This window comes from Tenrec ecaudatus, chromosome 9, assembly GCF_050624435.1.
Source record: "Tenrec ecaudatus isolate mTenEca1 chromosome 9, mTenEca1.hap1, whole genome shotgun sequence".
NCBI lineage: Eukaryota > Metazoa > Chordata > Mammalia > Afrosoricida > Tenrecidae > Tenrec > Tenrec ecaudatus.
The window spans coordinates 116,041,957-116,064,482 of record NC_134538.1 but is presented as its reverse complement, the minus strand read 5'-3'; the positions used below and the strand labels follow the sequence as shown (position 1 = coordinate 116,064,482).

General features: G+C 35.9%; 1 protein-coding gene across 1 annotated transcript in view; it reads right to left on the bottom strand.

Annotated features, from left to right (window-relative positions):
• PCLO (piccolo presynaptic cytomatrix protein) overlaps nt 1-22,526 on the bottom strand; it is a 367,625-nt gene that overhangs the window by 92,884 nt on the left and 252,215 nt on the right. Inside the window, exon 11 of the mRNA XM_075557645.1 lies at nt 8,317-8,442. Coding sequence (XP_075413760.1) covers nt 8,317-8,442 — 126 coding nt within the window. The remainder of the gene's footprint in view (nt 1-8,316; nt 8,443-22,526) is intronic.

The window sequence follows — 22,526 nt, the reverse complement described above, 5'->3', positions numbered from 1 at the left end:
CTATTCTGACACCAGCCATTCCTCCCATGGCCCTCTAAATGTTTGCTGGGTGCCATAATTCATTGCAATGACCATACAAAATTCACAGACTCATGATTAAGGGGATTTATTAGGGAAGATAAAAGGTTAAGACAAGTCAGGATCAGCAAACACTAAAGAGCCAGTCATTACTCCACAATTCACAGTCAAGTCTCTCTCTGGTCCTCAGCCTCTCAGTCACATGGTCCATTGGTTGATGACTCCATGGATGCAGCTCTGCTGCTCAATCCCATATTCTCAGCTCTGCTCCCCAGTACCTTCTCCTGCTTTCCTTGCCTTGGTCTTCAGGCTCAGCCTGGGTCCTTCAATCTGTCCCATAGTCTCCATGCCACAGTCCCGGATCAAGAATGTGCTATTTATGTGATGGTCCGGGGAGTTTTCTCCTTGCTGCTGCTTCAAAGATGGCTAATCTTTATAGCGAGGCGAGTGGTAATGGAAACGGATCAATCCCCTCCATTCATGCTACACCTGCCCCGTTTGCATAGTGCCAACCAGGCATTTGGCTGAAGTTCACGAAGACAAGGGTAGAAAAACCACAGTAAGAAATTTAACTCCACCGTAATAATAAAAAGCAGTGATAGTGAAAACTCTAAAAATGAGGTTCCTATATATTTGAGTATAAGCGGACCTGAATATCAGCCGAGGCAACTAATTTCACCACAAAAACTGCATAAAAAAACTGCTAAAAATGGCTTATACATGAGTATCTACGGTGTTCTAGTTGCATAAGAACCAGCTTTTGACAGACCCTCATCAGAATTTAGCAGTGTTGGTAGTCAGAGACTACCTATATTTATAAAGTCATGTCTGTCAGGACACACTAGAGATATGTACAAAGTTATATGGAACCCAAGAAGCAATGAACATGGTCTTAGCAGGCTAACCAAAATTGTTGGTGCATTCAACCAAAGAACGAACAACTCTGGCTTGAGATAGGTAGAGCCAGAATGTACCATCGACTCAAAGTACAGTGAGATTTCATCTCACATACTTTGGACATGTTATTCAGGAGAGACAAGTACCTGGAGAGGGACACCGTGTTTGGTAAAGTAGAAGAGCAGCAGAAAAGAAGGCCCTCAACAGGATGGATGGGCTCAGTGGCTTCCACAATGGTTCAGGCATAACAATTGTAAGGATAGTGTAGGAATAGGCAGGGCTGTGCTCCCTTATACATAGGGTCCCTGGGAGTTGGAATTGATTTGATAACAGCTAACAATAACAACAATAAACGACTTCCAAAAGGCAGTTTTAGCTTATGTGTCATCTCTAAAAAAATGTAGCTAATGAGAATTACATTATTCCATTAATCTAAATTTTATGAATCGATCTTTTAGCTTTGGATTTACAATGCTATTTGAAATATCCCAGGTGATCAGATTATTTGAGTGTACCCAATTTATAAAATATTGAAGATATTTTTCTACCAATAATTAATAAGCATTCTTTAAGAACTACTGAGTGGAGAATGATCTTTTACAATCTACTATTTTTACCTTTAATTATACAAGATTAGTCTTTGTTCTATTGAAAAATGAAGACAAATATCTGGAGGATTTAATTGCAAGTCCCACTATGTTTCGAATGCTCTGTTTCTTGCTATTTGCTTTAAGATTAACATTAAACAAATTTTAGAGCAAGAATGTCAAGGTTGTGAATGCTTTATACAATGTTTTCTCTCACCTTAGATTTTAGTATTGGTATTTCTTTTGAACTAATTAAGTAAACATTAATATAATATGGACTTTGAAAAACTATAATTCACACTTCAACATTAAAACAGTATATTTAAATAAATTAGTAGGAACCATAATTATTTTATAATAGACACCAAATTTAGCATAATGAGCACCTTAACAATGTTATCAAAAATTAGATGCTTCCTCTTTAATAAACTTTCTTTTCAGACTAATGCACTTGATGAAATTTTAAAATATCACTAATATTTGGGGAGATTTTGTAGGAGGCATCCTGTTGATCAAGGTGTTTACTAATGGGTGACTATTTAGTCTCCTGGTGACTCTGTGACTTTGCAGACAGAAGCATTGCAAAATGACTGTTATTTGTGACTTTGCTGCTAAAAGCATTGAGGGATAACTCAGCTATTTACAATCTCTTTGAGACTCTCTTGAATCTTGCATATCCGTGTGATTGTCCTTGAACCTAGTACTTTTATTATTCTAAGGTTAAGAAACTGTGACCAGTTAAGTAACATTTGCATAGATAAGAGTTTAGAAATGTTTAAGTTCTTTGGTGTTTGTCTTGTAACCAATTCCCTTGTGTAAGAAAAATATAAAAACCAAGCATCAAATATACTCGGGACTTCAGTCCATCAGATTGAAGTCCTCCGGATCCCATGCTTTGTATATATCTCTTTATTTTCCTTTCATCCGCACGCCTCATTTCGAACCCATCTTGATGCGGGATAGTTGGTCTAATCCCCCACAAGATTTTAAACTCATAATCTGCTTATTTATTTATTATAGCTTGCTCTGGCTAATTCTCTCTCTCTCTCTCTCTCTCTCTCTCTCTCTCTTCTCTCTCTCTCTCTCTCTCTCTCTCTCTCTCTCTCTATATATATATATATATATATATATATATATATAAAATAAAATTAGTACCCTAATCATTTACAAATAGGAATTTTGTAATTTCACTGTCAATAATTCCTGACAATCACAACCTTTGTGTTTTTTATATCAAGCCCAATCAAGTGGAAACAATGAAGACAGCAGAAGAATGTATAAAAGTTATGAGTTAATTGTTTTCAAATAACAGTTTTGTAGAGGACCACATTATGAAACTATAGAAATATTTTAAAACATATAACTCCATTGTAGATTAAAAAAAAACCTCCTCCTATAGCAACAAGTGTGCTTACCTAAAAACAGAACATGCAGTATTTAAAAATATGTAAGGTGGCAGGAAAAGACTGGTAAATTACTAAGCAGGGGAGAGACAGTATTTTGGGTAAAGGGAGTGCAATATACAGTAAAAGGGGTTCAGAAAAAATGTGAAAAGAAAGGAAGACACTGGAAAGAGTTCAAAAGTTAAAGGAAACAGAATCACTATTATAATTACAACCGTGCAATACAAGTAGCACATGAGTGGATTCATAGAAAGACGAAAACTGAATTGGTATAAAAATGAGAATGGTAATATATCCACCAATATACATAGGTTTGACAGAAGATAATTTTAGATATATATTTACCAATGTGCAAATATATTAAGGAATAATCAAAGAAGACATAGTTAAAACTATTGAAACTTCTAAGAAGGAATCAAAAAACCCTAAGGGGATGAGTCTGAAAATCAGGACCACGCACTCAGGGCACAGCAAGATGAATTGGTGTTAACTGTCCACAAAATCAATCAGACACATCCCACTTTGGTGAGTAGTGATTGGGGTCTTCAGAGTTCATGAGCTACCATCGATGGGGCGCCTATTGATCTCTCCCTATCCAGAGCAAAGAAGAGTCAAGAAAATTGAAGACTCATGCATAGAGTCCAACAGACAAATGGCTATGAAGTGCAGTCTCTATAAAAGTAAGGTTAGAGGAACTAGAAGGTGCCCAACTCCAGTATCAACTGACCTAAAGGTTATTGTATTGGGAAATCATGGATAAAATGGAAGAACAATGTGAAACATAACTCCAAATAATAAAAAATAAATCAGGCTTTCAAGACAGAAAGAGACTGGTGGAACCCCTGAGGCCATGGCTCTCAGTCCCACTGCACATCTGGAACCCCTGGGCTCAATTTTTAGCCAAACAACTGACATGTTTACGAGAGGGGGACAATTAACACTTCATCCTTTGGTAAAAGGCACTAGGTAGGTACAGAGTTCTTAGGATAATCAGTCAATTCATAATAAAAGGGCACATTTGCCAAAGGACAAAGTTCAAAAGGGGTTAGAAAGAAGAACTTGAACGGGAAACATAGGAAGGAAGTCAATTGGAGAGTGTAGGTAGGTACGTGATGTTGCACTGTGGGGACTGGAGTCAATTACATAAAACCACATGTATATGAACTGTTGCATAGGAAACTTTTTTTTTCTGAAAACCCTCAACAATTTTTTTCCGCTCAACAAATTCCCAATGAAAAGGTTTTGAAAACAAACACATGTTTCTGTTCAACAAAGATTTTCTTCATGATACAAAAAGAAATCAACCTTGGTAATGTAAAGTTACACCAGTTTCATTATGTTGTGAAATACCTTACCTAACGATTGTATTGTACCTTAGAAAGGTGAAGCCTATAAGTCATATATAAATAGGAATTATAAAATAGAAGTGTCTTTGAGAGTTCTGTGCATTTTTAAACGTTGTCATTTACATTTTGAAATATACCCAAAAGAAAATGACACAATGGCTTCTAGATTAGTGATCTTGTGCATCTACCACAGAAATGCTACAAATGAGTAGCTTTAACCTGCCTGGCAGCAATCCCGAGGGAGGCCCGGGGTCAATGTGAACTGTCCAAAGTGGTAACCCCGAGCCACCTTCAGGATTGCTCTGAAGAGAAGTCCCTGAGCAAAATTACTGACATTATTAGTCCACCAGGGAGGTTAACAAACAAAATGTATTTTTTCACAGTCTGAGTACGGGGTGGCAACCATATAGGGGAACCTTTTCTCTGTCAGTTCTGGAGGAAGATCCTGATTTTTAAAATTTCTGCTCCTGACCTATCTTCATGAAATTTGGTATTTATTTCCCCTGATTTTTGCTTCCTTGTTTAAAGCTCTCTTCTCTCAAAAGAGATCTGCCTCAAGAACAGAACAAGCCATGGTTCTGATTGTATCGCATTTTTGAATACCCTAAAGAGACTAATACAAATCTATAACTGAGAACGTGTGTGCAGCCATGTATGTTTCCTGGGGAATGGATCTGTGCATGAGGGAACTGTGCCCCTAGTGGAAACGCTTTTAAAGATACCATGTACTCCTGATTACTATCTAAAATCACCCACAAACCATAGAGAATAATTGTTTTGTACAGAATAATTTTATAATACAAACTAGTGATCATGAAATAAGCATACACTTAAAAAAAGAATTCTATCTTCAGTGGTAAGTAACTGAAAATTCTGCATTAATATGGTTTAAATAGCAGGACTTCAAACCAGCATTATGTCTAAAGTGGTATGCTGCTCTGAAGGTTGATAAACTTGAGGAGCTGAGGTTGAGGGCCCTAAGGTTATGATAGATAAATTAAGCACATAAACAGATAAAAACAAACAACTATTAATAGGTGTACATATATATACAACTGTATAGTTAAAAACTATATGCATGTATGCACACACACAAAATTACCGAAAATTTATTGGTCCAAATATGAATGCTCTTGAAAACTTTATGAACCAATTATCAGCTTTCTACCCCAAAGGTATGACTTTTATATTGTAGCCTCTTGGCATAGAATATATCCTTTCTGTTGTAAGCTGCTGTGTGGGAAAAAGAACATATTCTATCAAGTATCATATTGTTTCCCTAACAAGTTAATGTTTCAAAAATACTAATGAAATTTGAACAGTAAAATGCTGCATCTTGAATTGAAAAAAATACTCCAGAGTGTTTTTTTTCCCAAAGAACAATGGTATAAGAGTAATAAAGAAAATCTAGAAATCATACACAACCAATCGTGGGTTTGATTACCTAATAAGGCAACACAAAGGCTCCTGGCGGCACTGTGGGATCTCAAAGCCAGAGGTTCAAGTCCACCAGCAGCTCAACCAGAGAGAGATGAAGCTTTTTTCTTTAAAGATTCACAGTCTCTACAAATTAGAATAGGCTCTATGGCAACAGGTTTGGTAAAAGAAAAAGAAAAGAAAAGAAAAGCAACACTAAGTTCAGCTGGAGGATCTGACTCCATTGGAAGGCCTGGCATGGTCTCTTGGCAAAACTCTAGGCTAGTGAATAAGAAAAACAACTGATAGAAATAAAACAATATGTATGCAGTTTTTCATGCTTTCTCACTTAAATCAATTAGATAAACTATAAAATTACTAGGTCTAGAATAAGGTAAAAGGTTTGGGGGGAATCTGTGTGATTTTAAGTTCACCTCAGTTTTCTTCCTTGAAGAATCCTTGAAATGAGTTTAAAGCATATTTTTGTATTTGAACTTATGAATTTAGAAAAGGTCAGCTAGATTTCCAGGTGAACGTGTATAATTTCATCACAACATTCTTCATTGAAATTGTCTTTGCTATCATTGTCATTTGCAACATTTTCCAATTTCCATGATATAGATCCAAAGAAGCTTTTAAAATTTTATTTTTCAAGTATATTTTCCAAACTATACCTGGCTAGTTAGTTCTGCAGTAGCATATTCAGCTTTCTTCTAGAACATATAATGTGAAAATGATCAGATCACTCACATCCCTAAAAATGGGTCTCAATTCCTGTGCCTTAACTGCAAAGAAAATTGATATTGGGCTTGAGAGGATTATAGCCATAGGAAAATCATACATACCCAGTACAACTAGCTCTCTTAATTTTGTTTTATTAATGCCATTGATATATTTTAATAACATGCTTCCAAGGAAAGACATTGAGTGTTATACTAGTAAACATGCTTCTAAACCATCTAAGCAATTAATCAGAATAGACCTAATTTGTAGCATTTTCCGACTTTTGTGATGGAAATACTCCCACCTATCAATGTAATGCCACACAGTACAGATTGGATGAGATTCACACAGCATACCATGTTGTTTTGGATAGAGCTGGCTCCAGCACACCACGATGATGAGTACATAATACCTCAAGTCAGAGCTTTTTCTAATTGTCTGCCAAAATAATCAGTGACAATTTGGTAATTCCCAGTAAATTCAAGAAAGTGATGGTAAGTCATTTTATCATAATTAACATTTTAAGGAACAACAGGAAAATTTTATTTAAATATAAAATAACAAACTATATTGGTATTTATTTTAGGATAAAATTTAAAAAGACTGGCTGTCAGTAATTCATGATAAACAGTAATCTTTATAAACAATATCACTGAAAACATGAAAACTACAATTAGATGAATTTGGAGTATTTTCTAAAAAATTAGCATTATGTATTGACTGACAGTCTAGCTGCAATGTTTTACTAAAAGAATATGATGAAGAATATGTCTAAATCTAGTTATTTCTGTGACAATCATGATTATGGGAAAACTTTTATGATATAGTACAGTAGCTCTATTCCTCTGCCATGGACTTGACTCTGACTCATGGCGACCTTATAGGACACCAGGGATGCTCCTTAGGGTTTCCAAGAGTATAAATCGTGACAGGAATTCATTGCTTCGTTGTTGCCACATGGAGGGAGGCAGCAGGTGGGTGTGAATCACTAGTCTTGTGGTTAGGCCGCTGTGCCCCAGGGTTTCATGTAACATACCGCGTATGGCTATTGGTAGACAACGTTTAGCACGGGTGTTAGCAAACCTTTTGCAAAGAGCCCCAAAGTAAACACTTTAGGCATTGCTCACCATACAGTCTATTTTGTGAACTCAACTCTGCTTTTAGAGTGGAAAGGCAGCCTTGTTCATTACTTAGTGTGACTGTGTTTCAATAAAACATTCTTTTTCCTCGAAGATCACCTTTCAACCTAGCAACAGACAGGCCTGTGCAGGGAACAGTAACATCCATGAGAAATGCGCTAACCATCAAACCCGATCAGAGGAGTAGCATCCCTCCACCCCCAAATATTTTATAAGGCAGGAAGGGGTAGAAAAAAAGGATGAATGGAAATGGAGAACCCCAGGAGAAAGGGGGAAGAGTGATATTTTAACAGAGTGTAGTTAAGGTCATCCAATAAAATAGGTATAAGCTGTTGATGGAAAACGAAGTTATTCTGTAAAATTTCACCCAAATCACAATGAACAAACAAAATAACAATGTTTACAAAGCAAGTGGCGTCTGAGTTATTTTTGTGGTTTTTATTTCAATAACTGCTTTACTTGGTATCTATGAAACACAAATGACCAAATAGCCAAAGCACTTTTTTGTTTATTTAAATAAAAACTGTTTCAATTGAAAAAAATTGCTTGAGTAGCTAGTGTTTCTAAAAGAGAGTTCCATCATGAACACTCTGCCGAAAAGGACAACGCAATGGACGGCATGCAGCAGTGCACGTCTTCCCGTATTGCTCCATTAACGTTTCTCAGTCAGCCCTAAGGAGACAGGCCTATCCTAGACAGTAAAGGACTAGAAAATTGGCATATTAAATTAAAATGTTTTTAATATGACTACATTCTTCTGATTCACGTTGAAAAACCTTTTCCTTACCTTCCACAAGCTTCCCTGTCTGTTCTGCAATCCCCCCAGGAAGAATCTTGGCAATGTAGGCTCCAATTTCTCCGCTGTGTCCAGGAATTTCTTTACCACCCACAATTCTAAGTCCTAAGCCATTTCCTGTATGAAAACATTGGCACATGATTAGTAATACTCTAACAAGAACAGCAGTTAATACAAGTTAACATGTGCACAAAAGAAGTTTTAAGTTGGGCTTTGGATCTTGAACTAGAAAACAAAAAGAACAGTGCATTTTTCTGAATTCAGTAATACTTGATATTATGACAGGAATTCATGATATCATGGTAGGACAAACAGGGATTAATGAAACACTGACAAATTAGTTTTAAATAGCATGTTCATTCATTTATGAAGGCTTCGTCAATTTTGATAAACTGTTTTGTGGAAATAGCTGAGTAGGTCCCTTGTGTAAGAGATGCAAGACATACAATTCACCCACAAAACTGAGGAACATTCTACTTTATAGAAAGGTAGAAACAACGACTGTAATTGAGGCAACACAACCCAAATATAGAATTATAATTAGTAAAATATGAACTAAGCCATAACATTAATTATTATTGACTATACATCCTTAAATTATTAAGTAATAAAGTCCATGCATGAACATGGCATATACTATACAGCAAAATAAAATCATAACTGAGTAAGGAATACATTTGCCAAATGCTCCTTACTCTACTGGACAGGTTTTAAGTATTAGCTCAAAGGACTATGTATTGAGAAAGACAAATCAAATTGAGATCAATCATACAAATTATTGGTATTCAAGTTTGCAATTTAAAAAATGGATGTTGCTGGGCCCTCTGGGTCAGTTCTGACTCACAGTGATCCTGTGGCGACAGCACAACATATTGAACATTCTTGGTTCGAGCCCATTGTTGAAGCCCCTGGGTCAGTCTAACTCCTTAGTCTTTTCTCCTTTTCCACTAACCCTCGATTTTATGAAGACTTGATTTCCAATCAGGATGAATTGGTCCTCCTGAAAAGATGTCTAAAGTCTTGGAATCCTCCCTTCTAGGAAGCATCCTGGGTGTACACCTTCCAGTACTGATGAATCTTTTTGGCCATTCAGGAGGCCCTGGTGGCACAGTAGGTTACAAAAGATGGGGCTTCTGCACCGTGCAAACCCGCCAGCCTCACTGCAGGAGAAAGATGTGGCTTTCTGCTCCCCATAAAAAGGTACAGTAGCACAAATCCATAGGGTTGTTACTAGTGAGAAGTGACTTGATGGCAGTGAGTTGTGATTTTTCTTTGAGTAGCCCAAGGAGGTCAGGTGTGGCCCACACCATTTCCTCACATAGCAGCCCTAGAGGACAGGGCAGAACTGCCCCCTGTGTTTTTTTTTCCGCGATTTTAAAAGCTTTATAGGAATATGCTCCTTAGAGAAGTAAGTTTAAAAACCAGAAGGACAGCCTTTGACCAAAAGTGAAGTTAAGAAGGCTGGAAAAGGCATGGACAATTGGTAAAGGGAACTGGGAACCCCAGGTAGAAATCAGCCCCAAACTGACACACTGTGAAGATTGAACAATCTGCATAAATTGCTGATCAGAAAATAATTTCTTTTATAAACTTAAACCACAGTAAATTACTTAACAGAAAGATAAGTAAAAAAGGAAGTGCTGCTGAATTAACTTTTGCTTATGTTAACCCCACATGAGTCGAAGTACATTAGTCTCCATCGCATTTTCAATCCCTTATCTGTCAGAGGTCGTTTACTAGGCTTTTCTTCTGAGATGCCTGTGGGCAGACTTAAACCACGAATCCCTTACAAGCCAAACTGTTGATAACAACCAGGGACTCATAATTACAAGGAATTACTTTAAAAAATAATAAAAGAAAGACATGATTAAAAATCAGAATAACTGGAATAATATTTTTAGTTTGTTTCCCAGTGGTTGCTTGCTCTCTGGCTTGACTGCAATGATAAGATTTGAATTAATTTATTTTTCTAAGAATTTAAATTCTGGACATTTTAGTACCACATGCTCATACTTAAGCTTGGGTCGCTAAGTTGGACTGAAGAAGAATCAATGCACTTGAATTATGGTGCCGGGGAAGAATATTGAAAGTACCTTGAACTGACAAAAGAACAAACAAATCTCTCTTAGAAGTACAGCCAGAATGCTCCTTGGAGGCAAGGATGGCAAGGCTTCACTTTGGACATGCTATCGGGAGAGACCAGTTTCTGGAGAAGGACATCATGCTTGGGAAAGTAGAGGGGAAAGGAAAAAGAGCAAGACCCTCGACAAGATGGATTGACACAGTGACCGAAACACTGGGCTCAAACGTGAACCACTGGACAGCTGGCTCAGGATGGGGCAGTGATTCCTCATAAAGTATTCAGGTAGGGCTGCCTTGACTCAGTGGCACCTAACAACCACAAGGACAGCAGTCACAGAATTTTGATATGTTATCAATCCAATATACCTAAATGACCAAAAATACATTTGTAAAAAATAGCATCTACCTAAGATCTAGAAGGCAGACTGCCAATAAAGTTGTGGGAAACTGAAGAAGCAACATTAATTTGGAAGTGAACATCTAGGTTGAAATGGGTCTTTATGGGGATGTTGATAGTATCATTATTTATCAACTTCTGAGGTTTGTTTATCATTATCATTTCCTATTGCCTTTGCAGTTATTCCTTCTAAAAACACTGATATCAGTGGTACATCAGTCAGCTACCAATGCAATGCACTGACTTTGCTATTGAGCTCTTATTATAGCCGAATAAAGTGCCAGGCGAGCACTCATTTACTATAGAACATGTCAGTGCTTTAAAGTGAAGCTAAAAGTTAACATTTCACTCCATGTAGGCATAGTGTAATTGGGCAAGTCTAACAGAAATAGTTTACATTTCAGAAACTTTTAAAGTAAACTGAAACTCTTTATAGAAAAAGAGCCGTTCAATGATACAAGCTTTACATAGGAAAATGTATTATCGTTAATAAATTTAGAATTGCATTTGAATGCATAGGCCTCTGCATATTTGACAAATATACTATTATGCAATCATTCAAAAGAAATAGTATATAAGTATGAGAACACAAGAGAAAAAATCTCCACCTTGCATTTAAATTTGTTGTTTTAAATCTACATTTATTATACAAGTTCATTAACTTGTCACATTAAAAACTCCTGTATTTTAGAATATCACAAAGATGTTTTATTTTAATCATACAAATAATTTAAAAAACTGCTATGACATTATATTAAAGTTTATAATTAGAGATAGAATTTGTAAACATACTATATTTTATGTAAAGGACTTAAATCAGGAGTGCTTATAATTCATAATAAAGTTATCATAGAATAAAGATATATATCATATCTGATTGGTTTGATTTTTTGGACTTTTTCAAATCTTGTAGTTGATGTGTGAAGGTGATTGCTTAAATTCTTTCTACCTCATTTATATGTGTTAAAAATTGCCTTCTGTGTATGGCTTTTGCTGGAACCCAAGGGTTTTTGGTATGTTGTATTTTTATTTTCTTTTGTTTCAAAGAAACTTGATTGTATTTTTTATTTCTTATATTACCCAGTGGTTCTTAAGAATTGTTCAATTTCCATGTATTTGAATTTTTAGAGTTGATCACGCTGTAGTTGACTTCTAATTTAAAGCAATATGATCTGAAAAGATGGTTTGTTATCACTTTGTATTTCAATTTCTAGAAATGCAGTATTTACCTAAACTACCACAGATTATGTAGAAAATATCAACATTATGACGTGGGATGAAATAGATCTAGTAATTAAAAACAAACAAACAAAAACACCTCCCACCATCAAAAAGCCAAGGTACAGATGGCTTCACTGGAGAATTCTTTCAAACATTTAGAATTCTGTATACCAAGTTTCTATAAACTATTGCACAATATACAAATAGACAAGGTACTATTAAACTCATTTTGAAACAGCTATTACTCTGATACCGAAACCAGGCCAAAACATCACCAGAATTGAAATGATAGGCCATTATCTATAATCCATGTACATGCAGATCTCCAATAAACACTACCCAACAGAAGTGAACCAAAATTTTAAAAAAATATGTCATATTCAAGTGGGATTCACATGTACAAGAATGGTTTATTGAATATTAGTAAACCAATGCAATTCATCAGATAGACAAAATAAAGTAGAAAAACCATATGATAATATCAATTGATCTAGAAAAGTATTTGATAAAATTCCACATCTATTCCTGTTTTAAAAAGTCAATAAAATAGGCATGTAATGGGAAAAGTTCAATGTAATAAAAGCCATATACGTGAAACCAACAGCCTGTATCTCCGTTAATGGAGAGAAATAGAAATCATATCCTCTTTGAATGGGAACTTCACAAGGTTGCCCGTTCTCACCACTTTCATATCATATATTCCTGAACATTTTAGCTAGAGCCACAAGGCATCAGAAAGAAATTAAAGGTATCCACATAGGCACAGAACAAATAAAAATCTCTTTATTTGCAAGCAACATAATCCTATTTCAAGAAAGCCCAAAAGATTCAATTAAACAATTGTTCAAACTAATTGAAAAATTTGGCAGCGTGATGGACTATGAGGTCAACATACCAACATCAGTTGGATTCATGAAATTAGTTGCTGATACTGAAAAGGATATAAAAAGAGCAGTAACATTTACATTAACTATACAAAAGATAAAATATTTAGGAATAAATCTTATCAGAGAAACAAAAGACTTATAACAGGAAAATTACAAAATATTCTTGTAAGACGCTGAAAGAAACCTATGTAAGTTCCAATGTTCCGGGATAGGCAAACTGAACATTGTGAAAGTGTCAATATTACTAAAAATATCTTACAAATTCAATGCAATTCTGATCCAAATTCCATCAAAATGCTTGAAACATGGAATAACTAATCAATAAGGATTAGTGATTATTAGTTATTAGTGTGGAAAGGAGGAAAACCAGGATAAATAAAGCACAATTAAAAAAATAAAAATAAAGTAGGAGGCCTTTCATTCCCAGAACTTAAAACCTACTATGTAGCCAGAGTAATCAAAGCAGCCTGCTACTGGTACAGCGATGGATGTGAACACCAATGGATGAGAATTGAGAACCCAGAAACACAATCAAGAACTTACAGACACCTAATTTTTTATAAAAGACTAAAACACATTAAATGAGCAAGAGGTAACATTTTCAATAAATGATGCTGGAAAAACTGGAATGTAACCTGAAAAAGAATGAAGCAGGATCCATATCTTAAACTACACATAGACGAACTGAACAGGGATCAAAGACCTAAACATAAATCCTACAATTATAAAGACCGTCAAGGAAAAAAATAGGGGCAACCTTAAGGACCTTAACACAAGTCATAAACAAGCTACCAAACATGATGAAAAATATTCTCACTGTAGAGAGAGAATAAAGACTGGAACCTACTAAAAATATGATGCTTACGCTCAGCATAAGACTTCATCAAAATGGTCAACATAAAACCACAAAATAGGAAAAGATATTCAATAATTATATATCATATAAAGGCCTAATTTTCAAAATCTACAGAAAACTGCAACACCTAAACAAGAAAAGTACAAGCAATCCAGTAAAAATATGGACACAAAGCATGAATTGACAAATTACCAAAGATAATATTCAAGCAGCCAACAACCATATGAAGAAACATTTGCTATCATTAGAAATAAAAGAAATAAATTAAAACAACATTGAAACATCACCTCACACTGTCACTTTTGGCAAAATTCCAATAAACAGAATAATAAATGGTGGGGAGGATTCAGAGAGATAGGAATGCATTTCCATTGCTGGTGGCACTGTAGAAATGCACAATCGTCCAGGAAACCAGCTCATCACGTCTTTGAACAAATGCACATGCAAGTACCTTATGATCCAGCACTCTGTGGATCTAGTCTACAGAAATTAAGATTACAAGAACAGACATATGCACACTGCTGTTTATTGCAGCAATTTCCATAGTAGTAAAAATACAGAAACAATCTAAAACCCTAATCATAGGGGAATAGATAAACTCTGGTGCATTCATACAATGGAATATTATGCATCAATAAAAATGATGGTAATGCTCTTAAACACAGTAAGACTTGGACAAACCTTGAGAACATTATGCTCAACAAACTGTCAATCTTTAAAACACCACTGGTACAAAGAAAAACAAAGCAGAAATGTGGTCTATACAACAATACACAAGATTTTGATGACTTGGAAAAGGGGAACCGATTACAAGGTTCTACATGTGACCTCCTCCCTCGCGGGGGGGAGGGGGGATGGACAACAGAAAAGTGGGTGAAGGGAGACGCTGGACAGGACAAGATATGACAAAATAATAATTTATAAATTCTTAAGGGCTCATGAGGATCGGGAGAGCAGGGAGGGAGGGGAAAAATGAGGAGCTGATGCCAGGGGCTTAAGTGGAAAGCAAATGTTTTGAGAATGATGAGGGCAATGAATGCACAAATGTGCTAAAAAAAAAAAAAAAGCCTGGCAGAATAGATTATTTTTTTCAAAAAGAAGCATCGTTGTGGAGTGCAAATGTTTGGAGAATTATGAGGGTAACAGATGTACAAATGTGCTTTATACAATTAATGTATGTGTGGACTGTGATAAGAGTTGTATGAGCTTCTAATAAAATGATTAAAAAAGACAGTGAAAGGATATAACCCTGATATGTGTTCTGATTTTAAACCATTCAATATCTCCTTGTTCTTTTCAAACGTGTGCCTCTTGGTTCATGTACAAGTTCTACACGAGCAAAATAAAGTATTCTGGAATTCTCCCACCACTGCCCCCCCAAAAAAAGAATTTGATGACTATGTCTACAAGGTGACCAGGGTCGGGGTGGGAATAGGTGGAGGGGAGAAACGAGTGGTCAATGGGAGGACCGAGAGGGAGGATAGATGGCATGGAGAAATAAAATGAACCACATATATGGAGAGCTTAATAGGATATTGTTGATATCCTTTCTTGAGATCAGCTGTGTAAATATACATAGCATGTTTCTTTAAAAACAAACCAGCAAACAAAATTCTCACCAGATTCCTTATCCCTCAAATCTAAACAGTGGCTTTAGTGGCTTAAAAAAAAAGTATAAATGTAAAATTTAAATGAACTTGGAGTTTTTAGTAACAAACAACTAAATCTCAAATCAATGAACAAAAAAGGGTTTACACACAATTATTAATGATGCTGACTGTAATTCAATGTAGATTTCATGTAAAATGTTATTATTGATATAACCTGAGAAATAGTACATTTAAGCAATTTACAACTGTACTTATCTCATAACATTTTATGTTGAAAAATGATAGTAAACATTACTAAATGTGATCGTTAACGTTGTGTCTCAACATGATGGGCATGATTCTCAGTGGTTTGGGAGTTACATAATGTAATTTGACAGTTATGTAATGATGTGGTCATTCCCCAATTTTGTGATGTTATTATGTAATCACTTCCATAATGAGATGTTCTATGAGCAGCTGATCAGTTGAAAGGGGGCTCCCTTGGAGTGCGGCCTGCCTCCAGTATATAATGGATACTACAGATTGGCTCTGGTTTGCTTTGGATGCCGCATCTGGCAAGTCATCATCTGACTTCAGGTTATTAGAATTCATCAGCCTCCACAGTCTGTGAGCCACAAGTCTGTCATTTTGCTTGCCAATTTTGGGATCATGGGCCTCTCTATCCTGTGAGTCATCATTCTGCTGCTTTACCTGCTGATCTTGGATTCCTCAGCCTCTTCATTTCCACAAGTTAGGAGAAGCCTCCAAGCTGACACCTGATTCTGGGTCTTGAGTCCTGCCTACCTATGTGACCATGAAAGTACATAATTGTTGAGTATTTTGTTCTGTTGTGTGCAAGGCGACTATGAGTTGAAACCAATAGTACCAAATAATAACAACAATGTTCCAATGATTCTACATCTGTATAGAGTTCAGCCTAAGACTTTATAGTTGAGAGTAGGGAAAATAAATAGTAAGAATCAAATTTTAAAATTGATTCTCATCTGATTAGCCTCAAAGGTACTGGTGACTCTCGCTCCCAATGGTAAAGAAGGAGCTGCTGACCCTCACATGGAATGTCATGATTAATATGCAAAATGTTACCACCAATAGATTAAGCGCTGGTGAAGAGTGAGACTCTTGGTGATCATATATTTGGTACTTTTCTACAATTTGGTCAGAGTCAGAAACATAGAGAAGATAATTTGCTGATTAGCTTCAAGTCGCTTCACATGCAAAGCAGGCAGAGAAAGAGATGAACTCAGAGACTCCGAATCACGGCTCAGACACTGCATTGCACACTGAAGGATGCCATTTATTCCCTGAAAGAAAGTCAGATTTGTTGTAACAACAGAGACGGTAGTGCTCCAAACAAAACCTAGGGTTTTACTACAAGAGCGGCTTAATTATGATAATTTAATTCCCAGTCTCAAGTGATGTCTGAAGTTAGAGTATGAACATTGGGCAGAAATGAGATCCTGAGACTTGGGGACATACAGACAGGTAATTAGGAACTGGGGACATTGAGTTATTAAGTTCCATTAACTCCCTCCTGCCAACACAATTGGCCCTCTAAAGCGTCTCTGTCCTATTCAGCCACAGAAAACTTTAAAGGTAGCATCAAAATATTGTAAGCTACTGGAAGCCTGATGAATCGAGGCAGAAGATGAGACCTTTGGGTTGAAAGGCACTCAAAGTGTGGCCGAGGAAGAGCTGCCCTCTCAAAGTTGAGTCAACGACAGTAATGTGGACAGAGAAAGCCCCGCGGAAGCAGTCTGTGGACCTTCACTGGCACAACTTAAAAGTGAGAAACAACAGCAAATATTAATTCACAATTGAATCTATGAAATTTTAAAGTTGCAAAAATTAAAGTGTCGGGTCAGGGACAGGCCGTCAGGTCCTCAACCCCTTTCCCTGCACGAACCAGGAAAGGAAGCTGACAGACAATTCTCGGAACAGGCTCCAAGAAGACTGTTTATCACCCCACCCCTGCAATGGCTGGACAATTGGACTAAGGAAAAAGCATGGCAGCAGTGGAAATTCCCCAGCAACCGCAGCCCCTACTCCTTCCCAAAGGGCCCCTCCTTTAAAAACCCTCCGCTCTCCTCACTGGACGCGACTCTCCTGGACGATTTGCTAGACCACGGAACCTTGTCCGGGAGCTTCTTTTCTAATAAAGAGCTGTTACAGTCTCTTAGCTTTTTCTTTCTTTGTCCTCATGCCTTCGATTACCTCTCAAAAAGGAATGCATAAAGATTCATATCCTAGCTATTAGTGGACTGAAATGGACTGGTATTGGCCACTGCAAATCAGAAAACGTATGGTTCACGATCCCAGGAATGACATTGCATCAGTGACGTCAGTGATAGGATAATGTTTATCCAATACAAGGACATCCATTCGATTCAACGATTATTCAAATTTATATACCAACCACCAATGCCAGTGATGAAGAAGTTGAAGAATTCTACCACAGTCTGCAGTCAAAAACTGATTAAACATGCAAACAGGCTGCATTGTTATTTATAGGCAATTAGAATGCAAAAGTTGGAAACAAAAAGGGGAGAATAGTCGTTGGAAAATATAGTCTTGGTGATGAAACAAAGTTGGAGATGGCATGATAGAATTTTGCAAGATAAATGACTTCTTCGTAGTAAATATGTTTTTTCAACACAAGGGGATTATACACATGGTGATGGAATACACAGACATCAGAAGGATGGCCTCTGTGGGCAGAGATGTTTGCTGTAGGAGGACCACAGCCTGGGCATGGACACCACTCACTCAAATCAACCCAGCGTGTTACCTACGTGTTACTGTTTTGCATGATAGCAACCATGTTTTAGCCACTGCGTGTGCCATTGTTACCGCTTTGTTCAACAGATTGCAAAGGTGAAATTTTTTATGAATTACAGCACTACAATAAAAATACAAATTATATGTTTAATGTACAAATAATGGAATGAATATTGATATTTATCACTATGCAAATCTACAAAGAACTAAGTGTATATAGGACTGTAGCATAATAGTTACTATAACAGTTATTACATTTGTGGGCTATTAAGAAAAACTATAAATCCCTGAATCATTTATAAGATATAAATAAACCTCAAGTGTCCAGATTATTTTTGCACTGCAGGCTGAAATTGTCAGCAAAATCAACTTGCTATCAGTGAACTATGGTAAGCTTAGACTTTCCACAAATATCACATAGTACATATAATGTGTCCCAATTATTTTTATTTTCATTAATATTTAAAAACAACAACTGAAGGAAAAGGATAAAATATATGATGTTCGATAGGGCTACAATTTTTCCAACATTTTCCTGAAATTATACTTTAAACAAAAATGAACTTTTAATTTTATTGAAATAAATATTAACTTAATTATGTATTCATTAACATATATGTATCTTATTGTAATGATAACTTTTCATTGTATTGAATTTATTGATTTTTATATTTTTAAGATGTATGATTTTATTTTCCTCAAACTATTCAGATTTGTCTTCAGGTTTGGGAAGAAAGGAAAGTAATAAACATGTCTTGAGTCTGCTTCATGTGCCAACACTGCTCTACTGCTCTTGTGTATATGAGTTGGAATTTGACCAATGCCAGTACATGTAGATTTTTTTTTTGTCTAAAGTTTTCAGTTATGTATTATCTCTATTATTTTTAGGATAAAGAAACCACACTAAGAAAAGACTAGGGCATTCAATAGGTGGCCCAGCATGCAGAAAACTGAGATTAGAATCACTCTTTTTTCCCTTGATTCCCATGTCACTATCCTTATATTCTTCCCATTATCACTCTAATTGTAAGACTATTTGCTAGAAGACCAATATAATCCTAGTGCATTAATCGAAGGTGCTTGTACCATGCCCAATTCTTCATAACTTATTCTCAGAGACTTTTCATATCTACTCTTAAATTTCACACTAATATTATCATTTAATCTAATTTCTGTAAGTATATTTTATATCTTCACTTTAATCCCATAGAATCAATTGTTCACGGAGTGCCTGGCATTCCTTGATGCTCACCTTCACACCACGATCTCGCTGAAGATAAAGTGGGAGCTTAAGCAAATGTGGTGAAGAAAGCTAATGGTGCCCATCTATCAAAAGATACAGTGCCTGAGGTCTTAAAGGCTTGAAGATTAAAAAAACAAAAGGCCATCTAGCTGAGAAGCAACAAAGCCCACATAGAAGAAGCACACCAGCTCGTGTGATCATGAGGTACCGATAGGATCAGATATCAGGCATCAAAGACCCAGAACAAAAAAATTATATCATTGTGAATGAGGAGTGGAGGAGTGGAGTGGAGACCCAAAGCCCATTTGTAGGCAATTAGACATCCACTTACAGAAAGGTCGAGGGGAGAAGAAAAGCCAGTCAGGGTGCAGTATAGCACTGATAAGACATACAACATTCCTCTAGTTCTTTAATGCTTCCTCCCGCCAACTATCATGACCCCAAATTCTAGCTTACAAATCTGGTTAGACCAGAGCATGTGCACTCTTATAGATAAGAGCTGGAAACACAGGCAACCCAGGACAGATAAAGTCCTCAGGATTAATATTGAAAGTAGCCATACCAAGAGGGTAAGGGGAAGGTGGGTGCAGAAACGAGGAGCCAATCACAATGATCTACTTATAACCCCCTCTCAGAGGGATGAACAACAGAAAAATGGTTAAAGGGAGACAACAGTCAGTGTAAGACATGAAAAAAAATAATTTATGAATTACCAATGATTCATGAGGGAGGGGGAGTGGGAGAGGGAGGGGGAAAATGAGAGGCTGATACCAAGAGCTCTAGCAGAAAGAAAATGTTTTGAAAGTGATGATGGCAACAAATGTACAAATGTACTTGAAACAATGGATGGATGGATGGATTGTGATAGAGTTATATGAACCCCCAATGAAATGATGAAAACAACAACAAAAAGAATCAACTTTTCACCCATTAATTTCATTTTAATGAGTGCATATAAAAATGTCCTCAACTCTCCTTAGTTGGAAGCAAGTCCTACAATGTCACTTACTAAGCAGGACCACAATGTAAAAGCAAGCTGTATGGTGACATATGTCGGAAGTGGTAATGTCTTTGTAGAACTAGCCCTGACAATAAATATTTCATTTACTACTGAGGAAATGAATACAAGTTCTTACCACATTATACCATGAAGAAATTATGATTTCAGAAGAGGTTAATTTCAAACTTTATTCCTATAATTTTATGTTCAATTTACCTCTAAAATATTTTGAGAATCTTACAATGAAAAAATATCATATATAAATGAACTTTCATGCTAAGAACAAAAGAACAAAATTAACTGTCCACAGAGAGATAGGAACTTAGTTGTCATGACTCTCTCTGTAGGATCTGTTCAGTTCCATGACGTCTTCAAAAGCTACCATGGGGCATGCATGTTATTAAGGGCAGAGTTATACTTGTTTCTGATCTTCGACGAGAAGCAAAAGATATGGAAACGTCTTTTTAACACTTTCTGTTGTCAGAGTTGGCCTAGTATGAAAATTCAAAGTTTTCTTATAAAATATTCATATAAATGATGTTGGATACCTACTATGTGGGTATACGGCATAACTTATCTAAACCATGTGGATTAACTCTGATATTTTGAAATCCACTATTTACCCTTCAAGCGTCCTTCTAATTCTTGGAAGTGAGGGTCCTGCTATAGGCTTTTCCCAGATCTAGTCCACATATGACAGCTTTAAATGATCAAAATTTCTACTTTCATTTACTAACCAGAGAGAATTTCAAATGTCTGCAATATGAAAAAGCATGCAATAGATTCTGTGTGGGTTTTATTGGAAGATGAAATTTACATTCCTGAATACATATATAGTTTAGCAAATGATCCTTCACTCAGCAGCGGAACTTTGTCTGTATGCATACATGTTTAGCAAATGGTCCTTCACCCAGCAGCAGAACTTTGCATGTATGTATAAATGTTTTCAAAGAATCCTGTAATGCTTAAAGATTTTAGAAACAACCATAGCACCAAAATATCCTTCCCCTGGGTATTAGAGAAGGGAAAGAAAGGAAAGCATTGCTCAGTAGAATCAGTGGATGATCCTACATGATATTGCTGAGTCACCAGTTCTCTTAGAATCCAGGGAATGTCACATTTTTTGGGCAAAATATTAAAGTTGGGAAATATTGATATTAAGTTATCAATTACTGATAATACATATGGACTTTATTCCTCACAGGGTTTCTGCTTTTATTAACTCTTCTCTATTTATTAGTGTTGTTATATTATCTGGTCAGTAATTCAAGGTGGGGGTAAAAGAGAATATATAAAATTTTTTTGGCTGAATAAAACCAAATATGTAGTGTAATAATTAGAAATAATTCCTTCTACATATTTTCCTTCAAAGAAAATTTCATTATATTTCTGTTTTATTGCACACATAATATTTTAACCACCTAAAAGTACAGAAGATTATCCACCCAAAACAATTTGATAAATTACTGAAGAAGAAATATTGTGTAAAAAATGTTTAAAGTATGGATTGTGATAAGAGTTGTATGAGTCCCAATAAAATGACTTTAAAAATGTTCAAAGCAATAATTAAATTAAAAAGTTGCATCTGAAAGGATATGGTTTAATGTATAAAAGTACAGCCATATTTTAAAAATATTCAAAAATAGATACTACCGCACAACCCATAAATTCACTCATAGGAATGTCTCAACCTAAGTAACTAACATATGTTTACCTAAAACCTTGTATGTGTACGTTCAACAAGTTGAGCAAATTCAATGGGCAAACAAAAGGTCGAACATGCAAACAAAAGAATACTCTTCAGCAATAAAATTGAATAAATGGCAGGTTTATAATGTAAAAAAGACGAGCTTCTAAAACCTTTGCTAAGTGAATAAAACCAGACAGTATTTAAATGGAATGTCAAGGAAAAGCAAACTAAAAAATACGTAAATTAAAGTGGCAATTACTGGGAGAAGAGTTTGAAGCTCATAGAACAAAAGTGGAAATTGATGCTAACAGACTTAAGATAACTCTTAGAGATGATATAACTGTTCTAAAACAAGATTCTGGGAATGAATGTACACTTTCATAATTTATTTGTACACTTCTAATATTTTATATTTTATTTCATGCATATGATATCACAAT